Below are 16,206 nucleotides of genomic sequence, written 5' to 3'. Positions count from 1 at the left end.
TGTTTTCCAAATGAAGGACTCAGGAAACAGCAAAATTAAATGATTTCCACAAGATGACATGGTAAATCTCTGACAGTGCACAGAATGAACCCCTTGTTTCTAGCTCGCACTCTCATGCCTAAATCCTTTCTTTGCTTACATTAATCACTATTTAATCTGATGCTGATCATAACTTGTTGTGGTAATCCTCCCTTCTTAAACTGCTGGTTTAAACACTATTCAGTTTTCATAGAATCATGGAAGTGTTCAGGTTGGAAAAGGCCTCTAAGAACATTGAGTCCAATCTTTACCCCAGCACCACGGTGTTCACCACGACCCCAAGTGCCACAGTGAAAACTTCCAGGGATGGTGATTCCAATGCCTGACCTCCCTTTCAGCAAATCATTTGTTCCTAATATCTAATTCTAATCTAAACCTTCCCTGACACAACTTGAGGCCATTTCCTCTCATCCTTTTGTAGTGACCTTGCCCTGCAGATTATGAGCATGGCAGTGCTCAATGAACACAAGGTTTTCCTCTGAGAGCACAAAAGTGAATTTCAGGCATATTTTATCATGAAGTTTGCTTGGAAAGCTCTGAGCTTGCCTCATGGCACCCTTTGTAATTCATGTCACAACTTAGATCTGCATTATTAACCATAACATTTTTCATTTACAGAGCATCCTCCAGCAAAGGGTCTCAGCACATTTCCTATCTATTATTAAAACCTTTCAGCATTCCTGCAGAGTGAACTTGACATCATTTAAGAGATGGAAAAACTGGAACACAGAGAGGAAAAAGGACAAAAATATGCAGATTTGTGCTTTTACTGGGGGGGGAAAAAGTGATATGTATGTTTGAAAGTTCTCAGGCTTGACAAGAGTAATGAAATTGTTTAGCCAACTTTGGTCCTCACAGACATGCCCAAAGATGATACTGCCTGACACAGTCAATAGCAATTCCCCAAACAGCAATGAGAATATTACATATTTTTTGTTTTATTACCACCAAGTGTACATGCAATTATCTGTGGCATGTGCTTATATTTACTTTACAGTAATTCATACAAATTTGATTTCCCTAATAGCCAAATTTCAACAAAGCCTTGTCAAAGGTGACTGGTGCCAGTTCTCCATTCTAGCCTTGGAGTGTGTTTGCTGTGTTTAATTGGCCTTCAGTACCTCCTTTCTCCTGTCAACAATAATTCACAATTGGCTGAGTGGCAGCACAGAACAAATGTCCTGGAGTGACCTGAAAGAACTTCCTATTTTCAGGCCAACATTATTTTTGGTGGAGTCATTGGCAGATTCCCTTGGGATGCTTCAGTGTGGGTGAGCAGCTTATTCAAGGAGCACTCATTAATGCTCCAGGTACAGTTTGCTTGTTTCAGGTTGTAAAAAAAGCAAATTTTTCCTACTTTGTGACTCAAGTTTGTGATGTGGAGTGCAAAAAATGGGTGATTTATTTTGAATGCACTCTAAGATTTTTCAAGAAAAGAAAGAAAACTACCATTCTTGATTTACAATCTAAATGAGAGATGTTTAATATACTCTATGTCCTTTAAAATATAAACCAATCTTGGGATACTCTCTAATAAGCACTCTGGTGTGAGTAAAAGAAGATTAATCTGGCTTCAACTTTGCTGCCAACCTACCGAGCTGCCAAACAGAAGGAATGCTGCAGGTAAGTTGTAGCACTGCGATTTCATGCGGCAGTTCTGCCACCTACAGGCACTGAGAGTAGCTCTGCAATGGGTTTGCCTGCCAAGCTTTCTATGTATTCTTTATTTTGGTCTGCTGAGGGAAGATTCCTCAGCTGTCAGCCCCAACTTTCGACCCGTAAAAATATTTTGTTCCACTTATTAAATATTAAGACAAATATTTAACTAATCTGACCACTAACTGAGCTTGCATCTTCCCTCTCATTTATATACGGGGGTTAGAAAGAGGGGATACTGAAATCAATTTTATTAAATTACTTTTGTAATGCGTGGCAAGTGTTAGAGCAAAGCCAGAAACAGCTACAGCCTCCACTAAAGGCCAGCAACTTTGGAGGTGAAATACAGACAGAACACTATGTGTGCCCAAAATAAGCACTGCAATGAATAATGATGGTGTGTTCCTTTGGGGAATTTAGACACTGAGCTTGAAAAGCCCCTTTTTATACAAAGTGAGGGAAATGGAAGTTTTCTAACAGAGATGACAGGACCTCCAGTAAGCCTGTGTAGTCTTACACCTCTGTCTTGAGGAAGGAGATGTTTTCAAAGCTGGGGCTAAGTGCCACACAGAGGATTGCTGTCCAAGCTCTTGCAAAGCTCTCCTGAGAATTCTGTCCACTGCACTGGCTCTGTTCACATCCTCTGGCCAGAGATGATCACAGGCCACAGTCTTGGAGCTGTCATCTTGTCTCCTTGAAGCTTAACTTTCTGAGAATTAAGCCAGAACACACATAAAGTGATTAAAAGAAGTTCTCCCATCCCTCTTTCCTTACCCCAAGGGACATTTTAGAGTATATACTATTCACCAGCTGCAAAACAATCTTTGTTTGATAGAGACACTTGCTTCCACCTTAAAGGCATTAAAGGGGACCTGTGAGAAGGATGGGGACAGAGTTTTTAGCAGGGCCTGTTGCAAGGGGTGATGGTTTTAAATTGAAAGAGGGCTGATTTGTATTAGATATGAGGATATAAGGCTGGTCTGAGTTCTGGATGGCTGAGAGATGTGACACAGCCTGGAGGAGAAGGGACAGCTCTGACACTGTAAAAGGTTTGTGCTACTGCTTTTTCAGCTGGAATATAATACTAAGGGGTTTCATCAGAGTACCTGTCCAATTCTGAGCTCAGTTTGGTGCATGGTGAGTGTTTGTTGGATGTAGGTGCCTGGAGATGTGCAGGACTCCAGTCAGACTGTGGCTGGGTGTTTCTCCTCTTCCCAGGTCAGAGAAATAGCTCTTGCAGAGGTGTGCAAGATCAAATTCCAAAGCCAGGCTGCCGCTTCCACTTTTTATTTATAGGTGGGTTGTTGCCCCATCTATCAGCTCACTCAAGCTCAGTGCAGCTTCTGAACTTCCCATTAGATAGAATAATTCCTAAAAACATAGGAAGGGCACAGACGGACAAGGGCTTTTTACTCCTCAGCAAACACCACTTGCCACCACAAAATTCTGACGAGGAATTTCTTGCTTGCCACCACTCAAATTTGCTTATACCTGGCAGGAACATTAACTGCCTTGGTTAATGTGATAAATGGATTTGTAGAAGATTCTCAAACCTGACTGAAAGCCCACATAGATTTGTACATCTGTATGCAAACTCTGAGATAACGTGTGCTGACAGAAAGGCCATGGAATAGAGAAGACATTGAGAGAGAAATTAAACTGGAAACAAGTTTCAAATGATGGCCTTGCAAACACACAAGATATTTTGGAGAACTAGAGCTGTGAAAGATGCATTGTAGCAAGACCACGTGGGGTAAAAGAATAGGTGATTGGTGTTAGAAGTATTAGCAGCATTGTGTGGCAAAAGCTAATAGGCTGAAAAACATTCATGTGGTATTGTAACAAAGAAATACTTTGGCTTCGGAGAGAATGGCATTGAGTTTTACATCTCTGGTGTCTCACCCTTCTACGAGACTGATAATGGAATAAAATTTTTTAAAAATGCCTTCCAGTTGCCCCTTCTCTGTAGAGCTGGGTTTTCCCAGCAGGTCAAGATAAGCAGAACTTCTTGTCCATATGGACATGTGAATGGCATAACAACTGGAAAATAACTGTGGGTGTGCTTAGCAGTGTAGGAGTTACCAGTGTGGCCACGAGCACTTTGTAATGCACAGATTACACACTCTGGCTTGGGTTCTAAATACCAGTATATTGACATAAATGGTATTAGGATTTGGAGGAAAGTACAGGAAAAATATTTTTGGTTTCTGCATTGGGGTCTATGTTCTCCTTTACCCTCACATCTTCAATGTCTCTTCTCAGACTCCCTTCCCTTTTCTTTGCTAAAAGCATCACAGGGAGCCCCTTCCCCCCCACTTCCCCAATTACACAATACCTTTTTCCAGTCTGCACAGCTCTCTCCTTCCCACTTCGACCCTTTTTTCATTCCTCCATTTACAAGAGAAGACAGAAAGCAGCTCCAGTTTGGACATACTCCAAAGGTTTTGTTTCCAGTTGTAAAAGCTTTTCCTTTGTCACGCTGCCGTCATCTCTGGAGCACGGATGGCTGGCATCTGAGCTCCAGCCCTTGGGCACCTTCAGCCACCTCAGTTACCCAAAGGAAGATTGTCACGTTACTCAAGAACCTGGGATCTGTTCTGGGACAGAAAATTCCTTTGCAACTCCAACTAACACCTTTCACCTCTATGTGATCTTGGTCCATCCCTTTGATCTTCAACATATATAATATATATAATAATATACAATATTATATAATAATATATAATATATATAATAATATATAAAGCAGGATAAGGACAATCTTTGTTTCAGAGTAACGCAGTGAGATGGCCCAGAGGGGCATTTAGACTCCCTATGGAAATGAGATATAAATAAGGACCCAAACCTACACAAGTGCTGTCACCTGGAGAGTGTGAGGTTGCAAATGTGTGGTGGCCTGTCCTATGACAACTTTGCCGTTCCTTTTATCAGGCCACACAAAATGTGAGGAGCTGTTGGCACACAGGATGAAGTTCCGTGTGAATGATGCTGATTTCCCCAGAAATGATTACAGATAATTTTTTTTCTTCTCTGTCCTGTGGCATTGAGAACGAATTTCTCCAACAGCACTGTAGCATTAGGGACACTGAGCTTTGCTCTCAGGCTTTGTTCATGTCTTTAGATGATGGAAAACCAGCACTCCAACTCAACCTGCAGCATTAGATACAGAGATATTTCTGTAATACAGGAAGATTGGACATTAGGAGGAATTTCTTCACAGAAAAGATCATTAGACAGTGGAACAGTAGGCTGCCCAGGGAGGTGGTGGAGTCACCATCCCAGGAAATGTTTAAGGAAAGGCTGGATCTGGCAGTCAGTGCCATGGTCTGGCTCACAGGGCGGTGTACAGTTATAGGTTAGATTCGGTGATCTCAGAGGTCTTTTCCAACCTAATAGAAAAGGTTGGAAAAGATTCTGTGATTTACAAAGTCTCCCTCCATGTGCTTCACTGGCAGCAATTAAACCACGAGAGGCGCCACGGACATGAACCACAAGCACAGTTGCTATTTTCTCCAGTTCGCTCTCGATTTCCTATTTTAATTCCTCTATTTTTTAATTCCCACACTTTAACTCCTGTTTTCTCTCTGCCCGGGTTAAACAAACCCTCACGGACCCGCCTCTTCCCGCCAAAACCGCGCGCCCCGCGCGCACAGTCTGCCCCCGTTGCTATGCGCGATGACGTCACTCACTCTGCTTTTTCTCATTGGCCGCTCCTCCGGTGACGGCGCAGCGCGGCGCGGGATTGGCTGGGCGCGGCCCCGCGCGGGGCACGGCGGGGCGGGCGGGCCGATGGCGGCCATCGGGGTGCACCTGGGCGCCACCTGTGCGTGCGCCGCCGTGTACAAGGTGAGGCCGCGGGCGCCTCTGCCGCGGCGCGCTCCCCTGGGCCGGGCGGCTCCCTCAGGCTCACGGCCCTGCCTCTTCTGTCTCTCTCTTCCCAGGATGGCCGCGCCGATGTGGTCGCCAACGACGCCGGGGACAGGGTCACTCCCGCGGTCGTGGCGTTCTCAGAGAGCGAGGAGGTGAGGCCGCCCCTCCGCGGGACGTGTGGGGAGGAGGAAGGGAGCGAGGCTGTCTGCTACTCAGCTTGTCCTTTTTTGTTTTCCTTTGTTTTCCATTCAGGTTGTTGGCTTAGCCGCGAAGCAAAGCAGGATAAGAAATATTTCAAACGCTGTCGTGAAGGTAAAGCAGATCCTTGGGCGAAGGTAAGAGAAGGGGGGGTGAGAAATTTTTCCTATTTAAAGCTGGTTTAACGTCTTAGCACTAATACTGAAGGCATCTCTTTAAAAACAATTCTGTTATCATAGAGTTACTGAATGGTTTTGTGTGGAAGGGATTTTAATGATCACCTTCCAACCCCCCTGCCGTGAGCAGGGACACCTTCCCCTAGGCCAGGTTGGTACTATGAGCTTCTTTTGCCTATGTTTTCTTCCAGCAGCAAAGAGATGCTTCTGAAAATAGAAAAGTGGAGAAGAAAAGTTGTATTTTAGATCTGAACTTGGCTGTGAAAATGAGGTTGTGAAATACAGTAACAAGTTGCATATATGCTTTTCATACATACTTAAGTTTCTTAACTATGATTTCTTGTCACCTGATTGGTTTTCTGTGTGTAAAAGCCACTGTGGTTTTGTTTGCATGTAACTTTGTGTTGCTTTTATTGCAATAGTGAAACTATTGATTAGTGCCTGTTGTGATTCCTGGAGTGCTAATTTGCACTGGCAATTATAGTGACAGTAGAACTAAACATTTGGGGTTGGAGTTAACATCAGAGATGTGACAAAACTTTCTAGTGATGACCCAGCTGTGTGTTACAGCTGTTTCATTGGCAGGAGCCAACAAGATGTTGCTCATTCTCAGCACTTTTAAGATGCAGAACTTCACTGAAATCTTTTATAATGTTCATGGGGCAAGGTAAAACAATGTAGGGTTTTGGTTTTCCTTTTCTGTAAGTAGTAGGTGTTTTTTCAGTCATAAATTTTGGGAAAGGTGAATGAAAGATGCCACCAGTCAGAATTGCTGGGGTTTTTTTCTACTCTATAAATGGATCTGTAGAATGAAAACAGGAATTTTTGGTTCAAGAATAGCTTGATGTGTTGGAGATGTTAAAAGGAATATCAGCAAGATGCATTTGTGCAGTTAACCTTGAACATGTGATTTATTCTGTTATTTTGAATTTTTATGGACAGCTCTGATGACCCTCAGGCAAAGAAATACATTGCAGAAAGCAAATGCTCTGTGAGTATGATGATTTGTATAATTTAATGCTTTTCTTGTCATTGTTTGGGGCACACCATGTCCATGTTCTGAAGTGATCAGCTCTCATCATATGATGTCCCTTTGCTGCTATGTGAAATGTTTCTGGTTTTATCCCATAGATAACCATGTTCTGGGGTCTGCCAGCATAATATAGTTAGTTCCAGAAGAATTCTTTTTCTCTTGGCCATTCTCCAGAGGAATGAATCTTAATATATTTAGGTAGTAGCATTGTGGTTTTTCTTAGAGCTGGTAGAAGATACTCGAATTTCAGCACCTTGTGATTAACATCTTTAACTAGTTGATTTAATCTCGGTATTTAATTAACATAATACCATCCTTGTTACTAGAAAATTTTGCAAAACAGGAGAAAAATTATGCTGGAAAATACATTCATACATCCATCCCTGTTGTGTCTGTCATATGCTACAGGTCTTTTTGTGCTCTTTGATAAGTGTCTTGAAAGTATTTATTCTCTTGTAGTAGAAAACTAATGCAGAGAGTGTTTACACACTCCAGTGTTTTTTAAAAAGAGTATAAATTAAACATTACTTTCTGTTATTAATCAAATTACTGTCTAACAAAGTTATGTTGGTTTTCCTTACAGATGATTGAGAAGAATGGAAAACTTCAGTATGAAATAGACAACAAACTTATTAACCCAGAAGATGTGGCAAAACTAATTTTCAGTAAAATGAAAGGTATATAAGAATTAAATTCATAACATGTTTTAGCTTTTTAAGCTGTCCTCTTGTTTTTAAGATGTCATATATTTTTTTCCATTTTGCTTTTACTCACCACACTCTGCCTGTGTTTCTAAACAGAGACTGCCCAGTCTGCCTTGGGTTCTGATGTGAATGACGTTGTTGTCACTGTACCATTTGATTTTGGAGAGAATCAGAAAAATGCCCTTGGGTAAGAGCATTGAGGTTTTTATGTCATTTTTGTGCCTAAAGCAGGTGGCCTGGAAGATCAGCAGTGGGGATTCTGCTGCTGGACTTCAGCTTGTGACAGTCAGTGAAGATATTGGGAAATATACCGGGATATTTTCCAGTTTTTAAACTGGGATAATATGAAAGTGAGAGATTAAATCCTGAATTGAGAAACTTCTAATGGAATTTGCTGATGTGACCAAAGGAAATTCTGAATCCCTGAAGTGAGAGGAAATTTCCATTTCATCGAGGACAGAACCTCGTTTCAGATCAGGCTCTTCAGTGACCCCTTTGAAATGCAAATAGTTTCTCACCCTCCTCATTTATTTCCAATCCCTGTCCTTCATACTCCCCAGAGTGGTGCTGCTTGAGGTCTGCTTTGTCAGGGTGCAGGTATGGAATACATGCCAGTTTTCTACTTGGAAACTCTGTTTGGAAACACTTTTTCTCTAACAGTTCCTCAGTAGGAAAACATAAGCATGCTTAAAGCTGAGCATAAATGGCAGCATCTGTTCCTGCTTTTTGATATGTGGAAGTTTTCACATTCAGCTGTTGTGAAAGAAATAAAGAAAGTTGGTTAAATAACTAAAAGTTGGTCAGAAAACAGCGAGCTGGGGATGTGCAGTGCCTATAATGAAACCTTCCATCTGTCTGGTATAACTTCCAAGTGGAGAAAACGAGTTGTGGGGTATTCCCACAACTACTGAAGTTCCCACAACTAGTCAAGTTAGGTTACTGAAGTTTCAAGAAAACATGGAAATTAAGTGTTGCAAGTGAGGCAGAAAGAAGTAATTTTGTTACATATTGAAATAATGTATCAAGGAGTTTTACTACCACACCTGAAGATAAGTTACCAAGGTTGATTTAGGGTATTTTGCAGTTTTCATGGGCTATGTGGTCTGATGGACCAGTGTTTTCTTTGACAATGAACACACAGCAGATCCAATTATTTGTGGAACACAGTAGCAACTGACTTTCGTGGTTCTTTCCCAGTCACTCAGTTTCTTTAATACCGTGCTATAAACTAGGTCTGATTTGGTGGCACATGTAGTTCAGGTGAAATCTTAGTAGTGTGTGACTGTAGTGAGATCATTAAAGTAAAATGAAATGCTGTTCTCATTGCAGGGAAGCAGCTGCTGCTGCTGGGTTCAATGTTATGAGATTAATCCATGAACCATCTGCAGCCCTCCTCGCTTATGGAATTGGCCAAGATTCACCCACTGGAAAAAGGTAAAATCCTTTTATTAATTAATTAGTTAATATTTTACTTCAAGCTGCTGTGCTTAAATCCTGGAAATCTTAAATGAGTGAATTGCTGTGTTGCCTTCGCATAAAGCTTGTTTTGCTTTTTTTTTCTCAATCAAGATAATGAACATTTAGAAGTTGTAATTTTGTAGTGTATTAAATTCCTTTGGTTTGGTATTTATATTGTGAGAACTGTTTTTAAAGATTTATCCCAAATTTCCAACTTTCTGCTTAATAACCTGATAGGCTTGAAAAAAATTACATTCATTTTTAAACATATTTTAGCACAGCTAGTTGTAGGAGATGGGATCATTTTACATGGGCTTGAAGAACTAAAGCAGAGTTCAGTAGGTGCTTCTGGTTGTCTTTATGAATATACAGATAATTCACTTTCAAAACAGGAAAAACTGCTGTCAGTTTGAACTTTTTTGTTGTTCTTGTTTGGTGTTTCTTTACCATTCTCATATACTTGTCTGATTGAAACCTTCAATATGTGGTGGTAATTTTTTACAGTGTGTCAAAATTAATGCTACTTTTAATATTTTTTTAACGTGGCAGCAACGTGTTGGTTTATAAGCTGGGTGGGACATCACTTTCTATCACAGTCATCGAAGTAAACAGTGGAATATATCGTGTGCTTGCTACAAACACAGATGACAGCATTGGTGGGGTTTGCTTCACAGAAGCTCTAGCACAACACCTAGCTTCTGAATTTCAGAGGTAAGATTTGAATTCCAAGCATGTTGCTGTTAGGACAGGATCTTCATTGTGTGGTGCTTGCTTAAAAAATAATCTAGCAGTCTCTGAGTGAAATGGTTTGAGTAAAGATGATACTGAAGGAGCAGTCAGTTGTTTGGGGCTGAGGAGGAATACTGGGAAAAGCGTGAGTTTGGGTGAATGCTGCCTGAAGCTGGTGTTGAACTATAAGGGCTCAGCTGTGGACTCTGCTGTGTCCAGATGTGTGCAAACTTTCAGTAATGGCATTGTAGTTAGTACTAAAATGTCTACAAAAAACAGTTCAAGAGCTCTAACCTGTTTTTCCTTTCAGAAAGAGTTACCAGTCAAATTCCTAAGTCTTTGAACTGGAATAATCTTTTTTGTTTTAATACAGGTCTTGTAAACATGATATTAGAGGAAATCCTAGAGCCATGATGAAATTAATGAACAGTGCTGATATTGCAAAACACTCTTTATCAACCCTGGGAAGTGCAAACTGTTTTGTAGATTCATTGTATGATGGATTGGATTTTGATTGCAATGTGTCCAGGTAAGGCAGATCTTGAAGCTTCTGAAATCTTTCCAGGTGGTATTATGGATGTTCATTCAGTAAGCTTTGATTTCTGATGGTGTTTATTTTAGAGGAGTAAGATTGAAGGCAAATTTGGTGTTTCATATTGATGGTTCTGTTATGCTGCAATCTGTAGTGGTCTGGGCAGTCACACTGACAGTGTTGCCCTGATAGAAAATGAAGTACAAAAAGGCCCAAGGATATTCCATTTTCAGAGTCTGGTTGTTCATGAGAAGGGGGTAGATACTGTAATGAATCAAGGTGGCTGTTTCCTTCCCCTTATTGTTTTTGTTGTTGGACTTTCCTTAAAGAAAAGATAGCTTGTGGACTCTTCATCTAAATGAGAATGGTAGGAATTCTGGAAATCCCGATGTTGCTTCTCAGTGAGAGCTGGAGTAGAAAGATATTTTCTGTCTCTTTGTTCCTACTGCTGTGTCCTACCCAGTCTCTTTTCCCTTGGGATGATCTCTTACTGAGATTTTTATCTCACTTTGTTTGATTGCTGTTCCAGGCAGCAGCAGCTTTAGTAAAATGAAGCAGACTTTTCCATTCCAGAACTCCAGGAGCTGGAGCTGCTCAAATAAGGCACAGCATGTTTGAAAGTGTGAGAAGCAATACTGTAACTGGCGTCAGCTGCTTTTGGAACAGGATGCCAGTCCTGAGGATCAGTGTTGCAGACTTCCATTTGCTGTATTTGTGCAGAGTAGAACTTTGTTTCTACTTGAAAGAGACAAAAGCAAGCAAAGTTTGTTTTTTAATTATCTTAAACTACTCCCTATGTGAAAATCAGGACACAGCTTGATTTGCCTCTAAAAATTGAGTCCTTATATCCATTTTAAAGATCGTGTTGCAGTTCCAGGATTTCTCTTTATTTTTTTGGCATGAGTCAAGACAGCAGTACTGGTGTTGTCAAGACAACAATACTGTTTTTACCTCTAGAGTACTCTGAGGAAGAATGAACGTGCATTCATGTAGGTGTTGTTGATGGAACTAATAGCACAGATATTTCCACAACAACAAAATCACTTGAAGATTAATAATGGGAAGAGATGATTTTTTAAAAGTCCCTTAGTGCCAGCTAGAGAACTAAAGTATATTCTAAAAATTACTGTTCTTCCATTTCAGGTATTTGTCTCTAATGGATGACATGATCCTTTTTGAATGTTTTGTTTTTCTCTTTTAGGGCCAGGTTTGAACTTATCTGTTCTTCACTTTTTAGTAAATGTGTAGAAGCAATTAAAAAGCTCTTGCAGCAAGTTGGATTTACAGCAGACGATATTAATAAGGTAATAATAGAAATAATTTGTCTGTAGGACACTTCCACAAGAACAATGCTTATGGGGCCTGTTTTCCTTGCAGACTGAGATTATTTCATGATATATTTAAGCAATTTTTGTCTGGGATCCAGCAAAGTCTATAGATTCAGGATCTTTAGAACTTCTCTATTTGCTTTTATTTCAGGTATTTGAAGTTAAGTAGAAGGTAGAGTCACATTCAGTTGTGTGTTTTTGCTGCTGCATATTGAGTAGGTGGGGAGGATGCATTTGTGTAACTCTGCCCAAATCCAGGCTGAGGAGTACCTTCCTTGAGCTCAGTCTGTGGGGTTTGTTCTGTCTTCATTCAACTTTGGTCAGGGTTTGCTGACACTTCTGAAGAAAATAAAAGTTTTGACTTAAAGCTGAACAAATCACTGAAGTATCCACTTGGTGCCTGTTCTCCTCCTTGCTGGCTCAAAAGACACATGAGGTCCCAAACCAGAGAGTGCTTTAATCTCAAAGATGATGAGCAAGGCAGCAGACACTAGAAGTTGTCTCTTGCCTTGGTGTAAGAGAGGAAATTCATCTCAGCCCTTTTTACCTGTGCTTGGCAAGAGGTGCTGCATTCACTGCTGGCAGAATTGGCTCATCAGGTCTGCAGCTAAAGCTGCCTGGTGCTTTCAATGGCACTTGATGTTGTTTCAATTTTTATTTCCACAATTGCAGATGATAAAATATCCCAGAGTTTGCATTTCTGCACTGCAGGGTGTGACCTGTCTCTTTTATTTCACATACTTAAGATCTGAAATGATGATGATGTGTTTTCCAGGTAGTTCTTTGTGGTGGGTCTGCTCGAATCCCAAAGCTACAGCAGCTGATCAAAGATATTTTTCCAACTGTGGAATTACTGAATTCAATTCCTCCAGATGAAGTTATTCCAATTGGTGCAGCCATAGAGGCAGGAATTCTGCTAGGGAAAGAGAATACCTTGTTAGAAGAAGATGCACTCATTGAGTGTTCTGCCAAAGATATTCTTCTTAAGGTAAGGCTAAATTTAGAATATTAAAAAAAATTACTGCTGCAGTGAATATACAGCATTAGTTATGTCTGATGTTAGAGCAACCACACTGTTTTATTATTACTTCTGCAGATTTGCTATAGATCATCCATACATGGTAACTTCGGTTTATTGACAAAAAATTGACAGAAAAAAAATGATTTTAAGGGGAGATGGATTGTATCTTTGCCATGTTGTAGTAACTGGACTTCTCATTTATAGGGATGTCAGGGTTTTTTACTTTCTGTGATGGAGGGAATGAAGCTTTGATTTCTTTTCTTGTGGAGCATTGTTGTAACGCTTCCACCTCAGTGAAGCACTTGAAGAAAAACCTGAACTATCTTCTTTTTTTTCTTTTTTAAGGGAGTAGACGAGTCAGGGGCTGACAAATTCACAGTGCTGTTTCCATCAGGGACACCGCTGCCAGCTCGAAGGCAGCACACCCTGCACGCTCCTGGAAATATTTCCTCTGTGTGCCTTGAGCTGTACGAGTCCCTGGGGAAGAGTCCCATGAACGAAGAAGAGAAATTTGCACAGGTGAGAATGTGCAAAAGTGCACCCTCCTGTGCACTGCTAACAGAGCCACCTGGAAACCAGGTGAACCTGGGGGAAAAATTGAAACCAATTCCACCAGTGCCAAAACTTGTTGTTAGAAAATTACAATGACGTGCATGTCTTTGGTATTGGTCTTTTAATTATTCTGGATATGCAAAATATTGAACTAATTTGTAAAGAAACTGAAGTTTCCCTTTTGAATTTAGCCTAAATGGCTGACAGCGTTTGACACTTGGCACTACTCTAATAGATCACCCAAGATGAGAGAACTTTACCAGTCATTCCTGTAGTGTAGAGATCCTTGAAAATTTTAAAAATAAAAGAAAATGGCATAGCTAACCTGTTGATTACTTTTTGATCTTCCTAGATTGGACAGGATCTTGGTATTAAATATTGAATTTGATTTATCACAGTGGTAAGATTAAATTATTCTGTCAAGTGAGAGTTTAAAGTTGTTTGTTAGGAGTCAAGCTACAGAGAGAAAACAACTTTTTTGAAACAGTTATGATGTACTTTACTTGGAAAGCATCAGGAAAGGGGCAGGTGTGTCTGAAACTGATGAAGTATTTAAGAAGATTGTTATTTTACCTTGATTATGCCCAAATATCTTTAAAGGGGATAGGGAAGGGATGTTAACTAATAATTACAGTGCTGATTCTAAGGGACACTGGGAGTGATAGCTACTTCAGTTATCTCAGGGATAGAGCCTGAACCAAACCACAAAAACAAGAGTGCAAATTACCAAAATGCATGAATTTTCACATCTTAGCTCTTGTGTCACTTCTCTTGAACTGCTGCATAAGAACTTGAATGACCTGTTATAATCAAAGTTTTTTTTTTCAATAGATTGTACTCCAGGATTTAGATAAAAAGGACGGCCTACATGATATACTGACTGTTCTCACTATGAAAAGGTACCCAAAACATTTGTTGTTCTGCTGTTTACCCTGCTATGTCACACTTCTGATAAGCAGTCTTTGCTCCTGTTACAGAGTATTTATTGTTTTTTAGAAATTTCAGCATTTCATTGGTCACAGGGCTGTACAGTCCTAGCAGGGGTAAATCCTGTAGAAATGTGGTTTTTCTGTGGTACCTTTTGGTGCTTCATTATTTGATTCTTGAAGAAACAAAGCTTAATACAATTGTGTAGATTATTTTTAGCAACTTCTGAAGCATTGATCAGTTTAACCATGCTTGAGAGCAGTCAGGATCTCAGACTTCCTGTGGAAGTAGGTTGGGTTGTTCTGCTGAATGCCCACTCTCTTGGGAGAAACTGAAGGAGATTTTGTCTTTTTTAGTTATGAAGGACTCTAGAATTTACAATGGCACTGTTCTTTCAGAGGCAGGGTTGTTAAGCAGAGAAACAGTGCCACAGGAAATTTCTACTTGCTGTTTAGGTTTCAAAATACTTCATTTTCTTATGTCAGCTGTCATGTGTATTAATGGCTGTTAATAGACCTTACCTAAAATGCCTTGTTTGTCATACAGAGATTTATACTGAGCACTGATAAGGAAAACATTTTGGAGATTACAGATGCAACTCTGTCATGCAGAAAAACAGTATTATTTGGAAGGAGGTTTAAGTAATGTTTAGGTGAAAAAGGGAGAGGAAGTTTAGTAGAGAACATCTATTTTGTACCTACATTTTGTATGTCTAGCTGAAGTATGGCTCAATATTGTTTCTTAATTCTTGGATTTTGACAATTAGGGTTTTTCTTGTTGAAGGAGATCCTTGGAATTTAAAGAGTACTTATGCTTCAAAAATCAAGTTCTCGTGCTATGACAAGACACATTTATCAATCCATTGCTGTTACTCAATTCTCACAGTGAATATTTTGAATAGTTTTACCACATATGCTGTTTACAAACCTGTACAAAATAAATTCAATTGCAATATTTAAATGTGTTCCTAGATCTATTCCAGCATATATAGAGAAGATAGATGCTTTAAGGGCAAGAAGTGCATATAAAAACACTGACTAAATTAAACTTAATTTCATAAACCAGTTTCATCTGTGTTGAAGCATGTTTGTCCCTGGATATTTTGATACTGATCTGTCATCTTTTCATCTGTGTGAAAACTGTTGGTTATCCTCTCTGGCACATGCAGTAGCATAGTAAATGTTGTGTTGAGATAATCCTAAACATAACTCTCTCTTTTACCTAGGGATGGGTCCTTGCACGTTACCTGCACGGATCAAGATACTGGAAAGTGTGAAATCATCACTGTTGAAGTGGCATCGTAGTCCATCTTGGAAGACAATATTTTTCTAACTCAATTTTTGTTTCTTACTAGCTTTTCTGCCAAAGCAGTGACTTTCTGTGATATCTCTCATGATTCTTAGAGGACTGTAATAAACTAAAGTAAAATCCTACCAAGTTAATTTGCCAGCAAGTCTGTTAAGAGTGTGTTGCGAAACATTAGTCAAGGCATATGAACAGCAGATTGTTGAACAATCAGCTCTTGATTTAGAAAATGCAACTACACTGGAATCATGTGTGATCTTGATATTGCCCAAAACCATGAAGGCGGAGCCTATTTGTACTGGCCTTGTTTGAATTTACAGGTGAAATTTTTTTTCAGTTTTTTTTCTGTAAAATGGTTTTGTGATATTACCTGAGAAATGTAAGAGTTAAGTGTCCTTATTTATATGTTATTAAAAAATACATTTTTTTATGCAGATCCTGGCAATCTCTGTTTTGTGTGGCACTGTTTTAAATCTTTATTGTCATACATTTGTCTGGGTATAAACTGGCAGGTCTTCTCAATAACGAGATTGAGCAGGCAAGTGTGGTTATGGAATACGAGGGTCTCAGCCTAAAGTGCAGTTAAGGGACAACAGTTCAGTTCTTACAAGGTGTGTTACCTTGTAAAATACTGAAAGGCACTGAAGAGCCTCAAAAATTAGAGAGCACAGAGCAAGG

The 16,206-nt window shown here is 39.9% G+C and overlaps 1 protein-coding gene across 1 annotated transcript; it reads left to right on the top strand.

The window, feature by feature from the left end:
* Positions 1-5,400: 5,400 nt before the first annotated feature.
* Positions 5,401-15,964, top strand: HSPA14 (heat shock protein family A (Hsp70) member 14). The gene is made up of 14 exons (XM_063397006.1): positions 5,401-5,541; positions 5,637-5,717; positions 5,818-5,900; positions 6,882-6,930; positions 7,556-7,649; positions 7,773-7,863; positions 9,006-9,110; positions 9,684-9,845; positions 10,237-10,392; positions 11,597-11,699; positions 12,499-12,711; positions 13,090-13,263; positions 14,128-14,195; positions 15,449-15,964. Exons 1-14 carry the CDS (start codon positions 5,485-5,487, stop codon positions 15,525-15,527), a joined length of 1,515 nt encoding a protein of 504 aa, XP_063253076.1. The 5' UTR covers positions 5,401-5,484; the 3' UTR covers positions 15,528-15,964.
* Positions 15,965-16,206: the final 242 nt, after the last annotated feature.

This window comes from Prinia subflava, chromosome 4, assembly GCF_021018805.1.
Source record: "Prinia subflava isolate CZ2003 ecotype Zambia chromosome 4, Cam_Psub_1.2, whole genome shotgun sequence".
Lineage (NCBI taxonomy): Eukaryota > Metazoa > Chordata > Aves > Passeriformes > Cisticolidae > Prinia > Prinia subflava.
The sequence above is the reverse complement of the archived record's forward strand: the minus strand, read 5'-3'. Positions and strand labels throughout refer to the sequence as shown.

Excerpts from the sequence above, each read along its gene's own strand:
- HSPA14 (XM_063397006.1), top strand. The coding sequence starts at position 5,485 with ATGGCGGCCATCGGGGTGCACCTGGGCGCCACCTGTGCGTGCGCCGCC. Across the intron at positions 9,111-9,683 it reads GATTCACCCACTGGAAAAAG|CAACGTGTTGGTTTATAAGC; the intron begins GTAAAATCCTTT and ends TTAACGTGGCAG. Across the intron at positions 10,393-11,596 it reads TTTGATTGCAATGTGTCCAG|GGCCAGGTTTGAACTTATCT; the intron begins GTAAGGCAGATC and ends TTTCTCTTTTAG.